The sequence below is a fragment of the Schistosoma mansoni genome, chromosome 1 (genome assembly GCF_000237925.1).
Source record: "Schistosoma mansoni strain Puerto Rico chromosome 1, complete genome".
NCBI classification, from domain to species: domain Eukaryota; kingdom Metazoa; phylum Platyhelminthes; class Trematoda; order Strigeidida; family Schistosomatidae; genus Schistosoma; species Schistosoma mansoni.
The window spans coordinates 60,973,750-60,986,756 of NC_031495.1; the positions used below are offsets into that span (position 1 = coordinate 60,973,750).

Genomic DNA, 13,007 nt, shown 5'->3' on the forward strand with positions numbered 1-13,007 from the left:
AAGCTTAGACTTATAACTAAATGAATCAGTTATCTAGCTTACCTACAACTCTAGGTAGGCAACACATGGTGAATTATCCATTAAACGGCGTATTAGAGATACACTTTTAAATTATAGGGTTGGTAGTTTAGTTTTAAGTGAGCATATATGCTTTTTTTGTTTTCTATACGATATCAGCCTACACATGTTTCACGTAAAGAATTGCGGCTTTCAACAACGCTGAGTTAAAGCATAAACTATTGAGGAAATTTGTACAAACCAAACAGTTAAATAAAATGGCCAATCCACTGAAATGAGATCTTGCTATGTAATTCATGATCGTGACGAAAATCAATCTCTATCCTCTTCGTTAACAATCGAGAATTTATTTGAGCTACGAAATTTTATTTAGCGTTTTGAAAACGAATTAAATGGTACCATTTGAGTAAATATATATTTTATTTATTAAGAGATATCTTGCTGCTCATAAAGAATATAACAAAAATTTGCGACGGTACGACTGCTGACTTTTGCTTTGACAACCAAATGTATGGGATGTTAATTGTTACCAACGTACGATCTGGCACGAACGTACAACGGTCTAAATTATCATGTTTCTCCAACACATGGAAATAAAACTTGGAAATATGATAATCGAAAGGTAAATAATATCAGATGCAATCGAAAGTCAAACATGAGAAAGGCATCTCAAGCAGAAAAAATGAAGTTAGTCAGTAAAAAACGTGGGAAAACGTGAGGATATAGAATGGACTACGGTAAAAAGTCATTAACAGAATACAGATTTAAGTACCTGGCTTAAAGCCGCACATTTTGTACGGAGAATAATGTTACTATCTGTTTGGTCATATCGAAGTATATGGAATAGCATCCAAACTTGTGACCTCATTGAAAAAAAAGAAATGAGCTAACTACTAAGTCATAGCAATCATTTGGAGACAATGATGACTGAACACAGACTCGTTGTATGTATACAGTTTGTTCAGGCCAGGTTTTTCAAGCAAACATAACTGCTCCTAAAGTCAAGCCATACATTGTCTTTTACAGAAAGACTAACGTCATAATAGTGCTAGTCTATGAAATCATCAAATAAACTCAGGTAATACAGTGAACAGTCAGAAATCAACTCAGATTTCCGTTTCTTACAAAAACATAAATACCGTTTTGGTCAAGAATGCAAAAGAAACGACCAGTGAAAACAGTTGCTTGATTAAAAATAAGTCATGCATAATCAACGTAAAGCCTCGCACAAACGTTAGCCCAGGTCGACGTATCATATTAAAACGGCAAGAGGAAAGTAACAATATAAATGGTGAACAAATCAAAATAATGTATTACCAATGATAAGACATTGGGAATACAGTTCAAAAAACAGAATGGAAACGTATGTATGAATGAATGATAAGCCTCAAGATCTACAGCAAGACAAATAGTGTATCCATCTGTGCTACAGTAACTGATGCTAAACTGTTACCCGTTTTCAACTACTATAATTGTCACGCGGACCCCGACAAGGTAATCCGCATTTACCGAAATGCCTCAGACTGAGTCGATAACTCGACGGACTGATAACCACGACTGTAGCTGCCAACTTGACACAGTGGCCGCGTTTTACATCGTGATGACTCAAATGAGTTATATTGACCAGAACACTTGCATCCTAAGGTTTTACCATGACAGAGGTAAGAATGAAAACAACAAACTTATGATCCCAGGACGACGTGTTCGGGACTGTACATGATTTTGACGGCATTATAGTGTTTCCGTCAGATAAAAAGTAACTGCTGAGATTCTGCTTTACTACAACTGAAGAAAGGGTCAAAATGTTGACCCTATAAACAGCACTTTATCTTACCCAACGGTCCCCCTTGGCCGGTGGAAAGCCCTTTGAGGTACCGAGCTAACACATCAAAAACTTTTCTCAATAGGGCCCTGTGACCGGCCTTAAGAAGTTGTCTCTCCATTAAGTCTCCTCATTCGGCCTGGTGTGCTCAGACGCTTTATTTCACTCGACTATCAAACTGAAACAGGACTTGGGTAGGACGCAAATATATCCTAGTGCAAAACGGTAAAATTCATTTAATCCAACGAAAAAATATCGGTGCATATTTAATGACTAATTAGGACGATTTTACACTCTTTCCCGCTCATCCTCTAGAGTTGGTTGGTTGAAAATGGGTCAGTGTGCTTTAGCGTGATCCCATATGGAACACAATTTAATTAAATCTGTCTTCACATCCTAGGATTTTGAGGTAATGCGATCAAGTTGTTAGGACTACTACCAATCCAGATTCCTACTTAAATCTCAAGAAATATTCTTCCAGTGTCCACAAATCTCCTTATAACTTTAACAGCACTCGAAATTACCCTGCCCACAACCAAATTCCATTTTTATTACTAATATTTCTTCTATTTTTACCATCAAACCTCACCTTTCTTTGAATCCCCCCATGCTACCACTGCTAACATTTCGACGAAAAGTAAGACTTGGATGAGGTCAACTTTAATAAACTGTTGATAGTGATGTTGGAGTAGATAAAAAAAAGCTAATCTGTGTGGGTTGTTAGCATCACACACAGGCATATTAGTCACAGATCTAAGCAGATCGTGTAGATCGGAAATTTATTTATTTAAACACATAAATATTGGTAAAAAGGGGCACCAGATACATATGCGCCACACAAACATCATTTGATTTGTGTGAGGGCTGTGATACTGCTCGTGTGCCCAAACTGAAGCAGGTGGTTTCCTCAGGGAGCCACACCCGGAGCCTTAGACCTAAAGGTCTCATCCACAAGGCAGTGGAGCATCGTGAGGCAATGCAGTCCCATGGTAGCCGGTGACCAACAATTGGTTCATACGCCATTCGTTCCATCAGGATACTGGAGCCCATGTGCACCATTGGTTTGGAATCAGGGTTTGCCAACTCCCCTAGGTGGATTTTCCGTGTCCACCAACCCGGTTAAAGCGTCGGACACTCGCTTTTCGTCCTCTCAATTTCGTAAACAACACCCCCGCCACGAGAAGGCGGTGAGTAGGACTTCTCTGGCAGAAGCTATATTACGCATGGCCATGTGAGAGTATTTCGAGAGGGAGAGCGGACTCTCACCACCCTCGGCTGTACCAGGGCATTTGGGGGCAAGTGTAGTCGAGCCTGCCAGAAAAAGACATCATGTAGTGGGTTTTGTGTAAAGAAGTGTTACAGAGTATGCATACAGATCGAGAAACCTAGTTTTTGGAGCGCGGTATCGAGTCGGAAGTTATTTTAACACGTCCGACCCATTGACAACAAAAAGCTTGGTGTGAGCAAAGCAATCTGTGGGGTTGATGGGACGCTAACTAGAAACATCTAACAACGTTTTTGACGATGAGCAGTTCAGCTGGCCTGTTGCCTGAGTTAGTTTGTACACTCCTTGACTGATGGCCAGGTCTGTAAGGAAATCTAACTACTGAAGTATCACAGGTCAGTAGATCCAGACAACACCCTCCCCCCGGCTCTTTTCAGTGAGGATGGCAGCCTTTTGGTCAGGAAACTAACTAGATTTCGGGGCGGGGTCTAGGAAACATCGTGGGATGGGGGGACTACCTTCTCCAACGTTAAAAAAGTCATACATCATCTATACAATGAACATCGGCACCCAACCGTTACAAGTAGTGAAAGCTTTCGAATCGTTCATCATTTGCGGACACTTGAACCGGTTAAAAAAAAGCAGACAGGTGGTTAGTTTGTGGTATGGTGTTGTGGTACCTGTTTAAGTTTGGGCACCTGGGTAGTATCTCAGCCCTTTCACAAATCAAATGAGATTTGTGTGGCGCATATGTATTCGGTGCCCCTTTGTACAAATATTTATGTTTAAATAAAAATAATGAAAAATGGTATTGTGGTACGAAGGCTTAATCGGGATGGAATCTGTCGGTCCTTCACGACTCCTTTGTTAATATCCTAGACATAGTGCAACACAATGGCATGAGAAGTTATCAGAAATGGCCCAGAATAGAAGCCAGTGGCAGTCCCGTGGCAACTTTCCGTTACTTAATATGTGAATCTTAACTGACATTCTTTCTGGTTGTACTCATAATTTAACTGCTTCTCCCACAATATGTCACTCTCGTTTACTTTACTATTTTTTTCTTATCATACCCCCTCCCCTACTTTTTTATGATCTTGCTTTCGTATTGCACGACAAATTTAACTTGATACTCGTTTGCACTGATATTTATGTGTTTCATTAAATAAACGACAAACAGGTTTCGAGTCACCTACGCTAGTTTGGTAGGAGGCTAATGGAGCTTCTATTGATTAAAGTGGTACTAAGAAACGTTAATTACATAGAACGAGAACACAAGATACTACTAGTATACGACGTTACTTATGAACTTTGAATAGTAACTCATTCCTCATATTATCATTACCCTCGTGGCCAAAATGATTGTAACCGAGTCACCATTTTTTTTCAAATTTAAGTAATCTGAAGTGAAGACATCTTGTGTCAAAGTTATGAATACGACCGAAAGATCAGTGAACTAAGAAAAAAATTGTGATACTAAGAAAGCATGTAGTTATACCAGATCCAAACAGTTAACAGTTACTTTCGTTGGTACACCTTGATATAATGAATGCAGCTTAATTGTGGGATATTTATTGATCACAAATGCATTTACGCATCATCGGCTCGATTACCGTTTACTTAACTTACAAAACCTACTTCATAACTCTTTCCCACGACATTTCGTCCCATAAGAGACCCCTAGTTTTATGTATTAAAAACTTACAGCATACTGTGAAAGTGAATTATTCAGCAAACAATAAACTACCTGGGGCGTATTCGACATATTTCGCGCGGACAAATTTCCCACGTGCTCAGCTGTAGGGGTAGATTAAACACAGTTTGTAATCATGATCATCTACGATTTCACAAAAACGTATGTCCGTCAATTATACTGTGAGTTATATTGGAAACAGATCTTTATCAGTATGAATTAATGCTATACTGCCATTTAGGATTGTGATTTAGCGCATCTCTGATTTCAGATAGATTCAAATGTATTCATTGAGGAATTAAGGTTGACGGGCCGTTTTAATTCTTTTCTAGTGAGCTTCTATGATTGTTTATTCTTTTTATGAATAAAACAATTTAAATTGTGAACATCACTTCTTCCGGTAGTCGGTTTTAAGAGTTGCTGGCACGGTTTGGAATTCTGAATGTCATGAACATTTTTTTAAACACTCCTACTTCTCCTCTGAGTTATTCTTCTTTAGCTGGAATAAAAAGAGAAGGTATATCAAGCCCAAAATCATTTCCTCGAATTCTATACATCAAAATCAGATAAGATCTTAATGTGTACTGAAACAGAGTATGATCTCCCAGGCCACCCTGTACATGGTACGTCGCTTCTCATTGAATAGTGATGATGGTTGTAGTAGTTCTCCAATGTTCAGCTCCATATAATAGAACTGTCTTGACGTTCGTATTGAAGATTCTGACTTCGACATTAGTTGAAAATTGTTTCGAGTTCCATATATTCTTCAACTGTAGGAACGCTGCCCATGGTTTGCCAATCTTTGTCTTCACATTTGCATCAGATCCTCCCTGTTCATCACCGATGCTACTCAGATATGTGAAAGTTTCGACCACATCCAGAAATTCTCAATCAAGTGTGGCTAGGTTGGTATTCTGCGTCTTATATTTCAAGATCTTGCCTTTTCCATAGTGGATGTTGAGGCCTAATGAAGAAGAGGATCCTGTTAAGTTGTGTGTCTCGACCTGCATTTGTTTATATGTGTGGGATAGAACATCTAGGTCGTCTTCGAAGTCTGAGTAATCTAGTTGCATACAAGCTATCCGTTGTGCTCTGTGCCTCACCTCAGATATGGAGGCCTTCATAATCCACCAGTCCTCACTTGAAATGCGTTTTCCAGCTGTCCTACAAGCACCACCTTGCAGTGTAGTCCGTCGTATGAATTCCAATGATGTTGAAGATTTTCTCAGGTACTCCATAGTGTCGGGGAAGGATCCATATGGGTCTCCTAACCACATTAACAAATGCTTTCTCTTAGTCAAGAAAGTTGGTGTATAGTGAAAAGTTCCACTCAGCTGACCGTTCGCCGATGATCCGCAGTGACGCGAGTTTGCGTAAGCTCAACCGATCTTTATAGAAACTTCTCTGCTTGTCGGCTCCAATGCTCTTCGTCACTTTCTTGTTTGCTTCCGTGTGATCAACTTATACCTTGACTTGTAACAACTCTTCTACGATCAATTTCGATTGTGGTTAAATTTTGTAACGCCTTTTTATTAACTCGCTTAATAGACAACGTCGTTCGAACAGCAACAATTCGTATATTTGTCTGTACTATTATTGACAACCATCATATCTGTATAAACGCGTACGCCTGATAACGTCACAGCCCACCCACATCTCTCTAGCTTAAATGTTGATAGCTGAAATATTGCTCGATAAGTCATTCTCTTCCCTATGTATATATGAAATTTAATCCGATTATTAGCTTTTGCCTTGCCTAGCAGCTCCTTCATTCGACTTGACCATAAATTTGCTTCTGCACCTACTTGCATACTCACATTCGCCTATCTGCTTCAGATTTGCTCGGTGTGCTTGTAACTTTCTTGTTTCTGCTCTCCGTAAATAAACTGTAGTCGCCGCTTCTTATTGCCTTCTGATTTCCAACACCGTTGAGATTTATAACGGTTATCAAAGTGTTTGATTAACGAAGCTAAGCCACTACAGACTTTCTCTATTCTTGTCTGACTGTTGTTAACTAAAAATGTCTGGTGTTGTGAGTGGTGTTTGCAGTGTGGTTGATTCTGGTGACTGGAATTCCGTAGTGGGTATTGTAGGTGTTGTGTCGATCGGTGCTCGTTTAAACATACTCGCTGTAGCAGTGAAATAAATAGTTCTCTAAGTCTTCCACATTGATGTTTACCTCATTAGTTTTACTGGACACGTTCTAGCTAAATGTGCTAGGTCACTCATCTACACCAGACCACCATCGAGTACGCTGTGCTGCGCATTCATTATAACAACTAGCACACTTAGATAACATGATTTATAACATACCGAATACCTTCGAAATATATCTTCGAACTCCTTCAATTATTACTTTTTTTTACTGTGTTTTGGTCATACGATGACTAAGCAGTTGAGGACAAACTCGTCGTAAAGCCCTGAACATCCGTGACACATTTAGACATATGAGTAGATTATGAGCCTAAATGGCCGGTGTCGAATTATTGGGGGCCTACTCGAGTTAGACGGGAACCTGAACTTCCTAGAATAGAGCCTTTGACGGTCACACGGCTCACTCGAGGTAAAGGATTCTAAGCATCAAAATCACCCTAGACTACCTCGTGTAACACTCACTAATGCCACCGACCTAGAGGATGTCCTGCTAGCTAGTCACTTACTGAAATCCGACGGGAACGTAAGAATACTGCCTGGCATATTGTATTCTGAGTGCAATCTCATCCGAAACGTCCCTGAAAAATCTCGCGAGTTTTTCCGCGGAAGAAATATCATTGTGTAGTGTGTGCCGGAAAACACTAACCTTGATCAAACAAACTCTGATATTAGGTAATGAAAATTCATCAAGCAATCCTTGAAGCTCAGAAACGTACTGACTCAACGGGTGATGAGACTAGCCACGAAGGACGGAAATTCTGGACCCCGGCTAATGAAGATAACTTTCCCATCCTCTCATATGACATGTGCGACTCTGGAAGCATTTCATGCCAACTACTTATACATGAACGCCGCAGGTTTACCAAATAAAATGGATGAGCTATGTGAAATTAGCAATGCCAATAATGCTCATCTGATAGGAATATCTGAAAGTTGGATATCTTCTCAGTTTGCGCACCAGGAGCTAGCAACACCTGGGGTGTCTTTGTTTCTCAACGACAGAACAACAGGAATGGGGGATGGAGTACCCTTATATATACTTTCCTTCCTGGAGTACACCAACTTTCTAACCAAGAGTTTCTCAATCTTGATGAATCCGTATTGTGCTCAGTAAGATAATCTACCACCTCGAGGTGTCTAGTTGGATTCATCTACAGGAAGTCCACTGATAAAATCGAGTACGACAATCGTATGCTGGAGGGATTGTCCCGTTTCACTAGTCTCAGATTCACTTATATACTGATTTTAGGGGACTTCAATAATCCTAGAGTCAACTTCGTGGAACATATGTATATTGGAAGTAAAAACTCAACTGAAGCTCGGTTCTTCAACCTCATTGAGGATCTGGGATTATTCTAAAATATGAACTCGTTGGGAAACAATCAGACGCCGTCGTGCTTAGACTGGGTATTTACAAACGAAAAATTCCTGGTCAACAACCTCTCGACCCCAGCTCCCCTGGGGAAAATCGATCACGCAATTATAGCCTTCAGTTTTGTCAGCAAAACTGAGCTAAGATATCCCACCAACAACAGGCGCTGGAATTTCAAACGGTGGGATTTGTTAACTTTACATGACTATCTACAACAGGTGGATTAGGATGTTCACCCTCAACTTGAAGTGGATGCTCATTGGGATTTCTTACTGCACACGATGTTATGTGCTACTGAGCACTCAGTTCCTCAAATGGTCCAAAAAGCTTCAAACAACCTCCAATCATCAAGAACCTCACTCGTCGTTTGCTAGGCCTCAAAAGGCACTGTTGGGCTGAATACAAACGAACTGACAATAACGACGCATACAGGTAATACAAACATATAAGGAACATATGCTCAAAGGCAATAAGAGAAGACAGGCTTCAGTACCAAACCAAGCTTATCGATAAATTCATCTCCAATCCGAAAAGCTTATTCCGTTACGCAGCTTCTCTTCGACAACGCAAAACTGGAGTTTCCCAACTGTAAGTTCCTAATGAACCGACCAATAACGACAGTGATGCCGCTAACCTTTTGACTGAACAATACTCTCAGACATTCCAGCCGATCCACACCCGAAACTGCAGCACCTAAGAAAAGACACTTCTGGCCTGGATATGGTTCATTCTGTTATACTAAAGGAAGCAGCTACAATCCTGGCAACATCGCTCAGCGTTATGTCCTCACACTCGCTAAGTACAAGCAAACTACCGGAAATTTGGAAGCTGGCCAACATCACACCATTTTTCAAAGGAGGTCGATGCAGCGAACCCTCAAGCTACCAACCGGTGGCCCTTCTCTCTATACCTTAAAAAACTATGGGGTCTTTGGTATGCGATGGTATACACGACTACTAATCATCCTTGAACTTCTCGCTCCAGCAGCATGGTTTTAGTAAGAGTCATCATTGTATAACCAACTTGCTGACTGCGGTGGACAGATGGACAAACATCCTTGATAGCAAGGGAAAGGTTGAAGTCATTCACCTCGACTTCTCAAAAGCTTTTGATAGGGTCAACCATATATGTCTTATCAATAAGCTCAAACGATTGAGTATCGAACCACCTCTAATTGACTGGCTCACTTGATATCTAAAAAATCGACATTTTAAGGTTAGGGTTAACTTCACTCTCTCTCTCAGGCTATGGAATGTCTTAGTAGGGTTCCCCAGGGCTCTCCTTGATTTATATAAACGATCTTCCACAACAAGTATCGTCTTACTTATTACTTTTTGCTGATGATGTGAAACTTTGGAGAGAGATACTCAACCAAGAGGATATACTGGCACTTCAGGAGGATCTGACTCGACTTCAAAGTTGGGCAGACGACAGCGGACTTACCTTTAACACTTCAAAACGTGAAGCAGTCTATCTGAGAGATATTGCAGACTACAGTTAAAACTTAAGAAACTCCTCTCTAGAAGTTTCCCAAGTCGAAAAAGATTTAGGAGTGTTGGTACCCTAGGATTCGAAGTTCCACAGAAATGCCTTTCAAGCAAACCTTGCACTGGTAACATCGAAGCGCATTTTCGGCCAGCTTGACGGAAGAATTTTCCACCTAATTTTCAAAAGTTTTACTCGTATTCGTTTAGGGTACGGAAACATAGTATTTCCTTCCTCACTTTCAAAATATAAAGACACTCCTGAGCGTATCCAATGGCCAACCACGAAATCAGTTTGGGGACTCAAATTCAAGCCTTATGAAGAGATCCCCCAACCACTGATCCTTTACGCAATAGGGTTTAGGCGTCTCAGAGGTGACCTACTGATGGCTTACAACATCCTAGACACTTCTGGGCATTCTCTTAGACACATACTAAAGCTTAGTCCCAATACAAACCTAAGGAGTAACACCCAGAAACTAGAGATCAAACATAGCAGAACGGACTGTAGACACAACTCCTACTTATCAAGAGTTGTCATATGCCGGAATTCGCTGCCGACTGAGCTAGTCCAAGGAACTTCGCAGGGAGTCCTTTAAGAGGCAACTTGACCTATTCATAAGGACTAAGGACAACATCTAATGATTTACCGATTTCTTTCTTCCTAGGTTATTGTCTGGAGGTATTGGTGATCTAATGCTACTAGACACAGAGGCCCGTTAAGCGAAAGCTTCTTTTATTCTGTCTACAACCACAATTTTTGGCGAACGACAAATGATTCAAGCTGTTACTGCACGGCGAACTGTAGCTCTGCTCAAGATCAGTGACGTACAGTAAACGGCGGCTAAGTAACTGCACTCGAGGAATCGGCCTGGCATGGTCGAAAAGTCGTGCCACCGGTTATCGCTCACATGTTACATGTTGTCGAGGATTTTGGATGTCGTTTATCAGCTGTTCACAGCACTTTTACCGTCAGGTCAATTTTCGTAATCTTTGTGCTTGTTACATAGCGTTTATTCATTCTGTACGTCTTGAATTCAGTTTGCACTAGAACGATCCTAATTTTCCGACTTTTGGATTTTCCCAAAGTCATTGAAAATTCGTATTTGCCTCTAGAGTCCGAAGAGATTTGGGGACACCACCTCCCGGTCGATACAAATCGTTTTGATACATCTGCGACATATGTGATAACGAATATCGTTTACATTTCCTTATTTTTAAGAAACAATTCTCAGCATATTTCTCTGCCTAATATGGTATTTATTTCCTCGTCTGCCCTTTACTTTATATAGCTCATTTCTCGATAACCTGATGTACAGACAGTGCGCTTGGTGAATGAGTCCGTTTCTCAACCCAAATTGGTGCAGATCTTTTATTAAGATATTTTAGGATGTCAGCCATGAAAATCGACAAAAAACAACTCACCTACACTCCCAACTACTGGTCTGTTAAAATTATAACCATTTCTACTGTCTAAGTGAAGAGAACGTGTACAAGCTCTTAGAATATCTGAGGGAGTTCGGTAACTTACATTGTGGATACGTTGTATTTTTGTCTAATGTAAACAAATCCGTAAGTTTTCACCAAAGTCTATCACACCAGACAGATTGGTTTGTTCGCCCAAGTAAAGGGAGACCCTCGGATGAACCACTTCATCATATGGGTAATTAACGCTCCAAGTTTACTGTTTTGTTTTCTTCTAAGGACTACCACGTTTTCCTCATTTACAACAGTATGTCTAGTTACTGGGTTTATGACTTTGACTCACTACTTCCATTTCCTACCCCTTTTGTCCAGTACCTAACATACGGACTTCGGCAGAACACCGTTCTTTCAGAGGAACTACACAGGTAATATCTTTGTAGTCGTGAATAAGAGTCACTTTTACAAATAGCCACAAATTGTCTCAATTCTTGTGTTATTACCAATCATATACCGATAACCAGTGTTATTTTAAAGCGTTACTGGGGTGTACTTCGTATTCAACGATGCGTTTGGTCGAATTCTCTTAACCTGGTTTGGATACTTTGATTATGTTTAATATATATTTCTATTAAAAGAGTCGATGCAACAAAAAGCGAGAGTAAACCATTATGGAAAGCAATCTTAAATAGTGCAGTCAGTTATTTATTCTGCCTACCTTAAGAATTATAAAATACTTAAGGAACCGAGTTTTCGAAACAGTTGTGGCAGACTCCAAACACCATGATGTTTACTCCATTCATATACTTTATTCTCCACTACATATCACTTATAAACATAGTCATTATTAAAAGCATGAAGTTCAGCGAAGGGGTTTTTCAACAAAGAGATCCCTTCACTGAACTTCGTGTTTTTAATTTCTAATATTTAAGTGGGAATTATTTGTCAATAGTTATTATTGACATACATTTATGTATTGACTTTAATAAACCAGTAAAAATACAGACATTTGCTTCTGTCGACTAAATAGCTTGTCAGCATCTATAGTGAACTTTTACTTAGGAAATTTGTTGAAAGGTTGCTCTTCAGTTGTATCACATGGATCAAATTTGTTTGCATGCCATGTACTGATGAGTCATTTCTCTTTGTTGTCGCAGGTCCTATCGCGTTATCCCTGGCGTCGACTATTGAATACTTTCATCAGATCGTAGTCATATGCAGCGTGAGGATGGCAACTGGATAGCACCACCACCAACCTATGAATGCATACGTGGACAGAGTTCAAGTTCGCCACATACTTTACCCTTCTACTTGGATATGACATCTAATGTAGTTGAGGACTTATCACTGACGAGCAGTGTATATGGAACTGTTTTAACTGAAAGCGAGTTTTTCAAAAAATTCTCTGGTGTTTAGCTTATTATCATAACCATTTTGGAACTATGTACTAAAACATTTCATTTTATTGACTGTTTCCTTTCAGTTAACGCGAAATATATGTTACAGAGCTCTTTACCGACTTCCTCCAAAACTCAACGTCAACTCGACTTAACATAGTACCGTCGAGTCATTTAGCCTATTGACTATAGTGTGAAGACATCTTCTGACCATACTTTCTGGATATTATTCCTTCATATAATAGTCTGAACATCTTTCTAATATTTTAGTATTCCAAACAATAGTAAGCCAGTATTCACTTCTTGACTTACCTTCCAATGTACATTATTGCGATCAAAACTGATCTCTTGCTTCCAGTCATTGCCGAGTTGTTATATTGTCTTAACAATAAGACGGTAGATTTCAAATGCTAATACGGA

The 13,007-nt window shown here is 39.9% G+C and overlaps 1 protein-coding gene across 1 annotated transcript; it reads left to right on the top strand.

The window, feature by feature from the left end:
• Positions 1 to 10,943: 10,943 nt before the first annotated feature.
• Smp_144200 (hypothetical protein) lies at positions 10,944 to 12,381 on the top strand (the record flags this gene model as incomplete). Its single annotated transcript, XM_018795089.1, has 6 exons — positions 10,944 to 11,024; positions 11,061 to 11,211; positions 11,247 to 11,340; positions 11,375 to 11,431; positions 11,473 to 11,618; positions 12,348 to 12,381. Exons 2-6 carry the CDS (start codon positions 11,159 to 11,161, stop codon positions 12,379 to 12,381), a joined length of 384 nt encoding a protein of 127 aa, XP_018649436.1. The 5' UTR covers positions 10,944 to 11,024; positions 11,061 to 11,158.
• Positions 12,382 to 13,007: the final 626 nt, after the last annotated feature.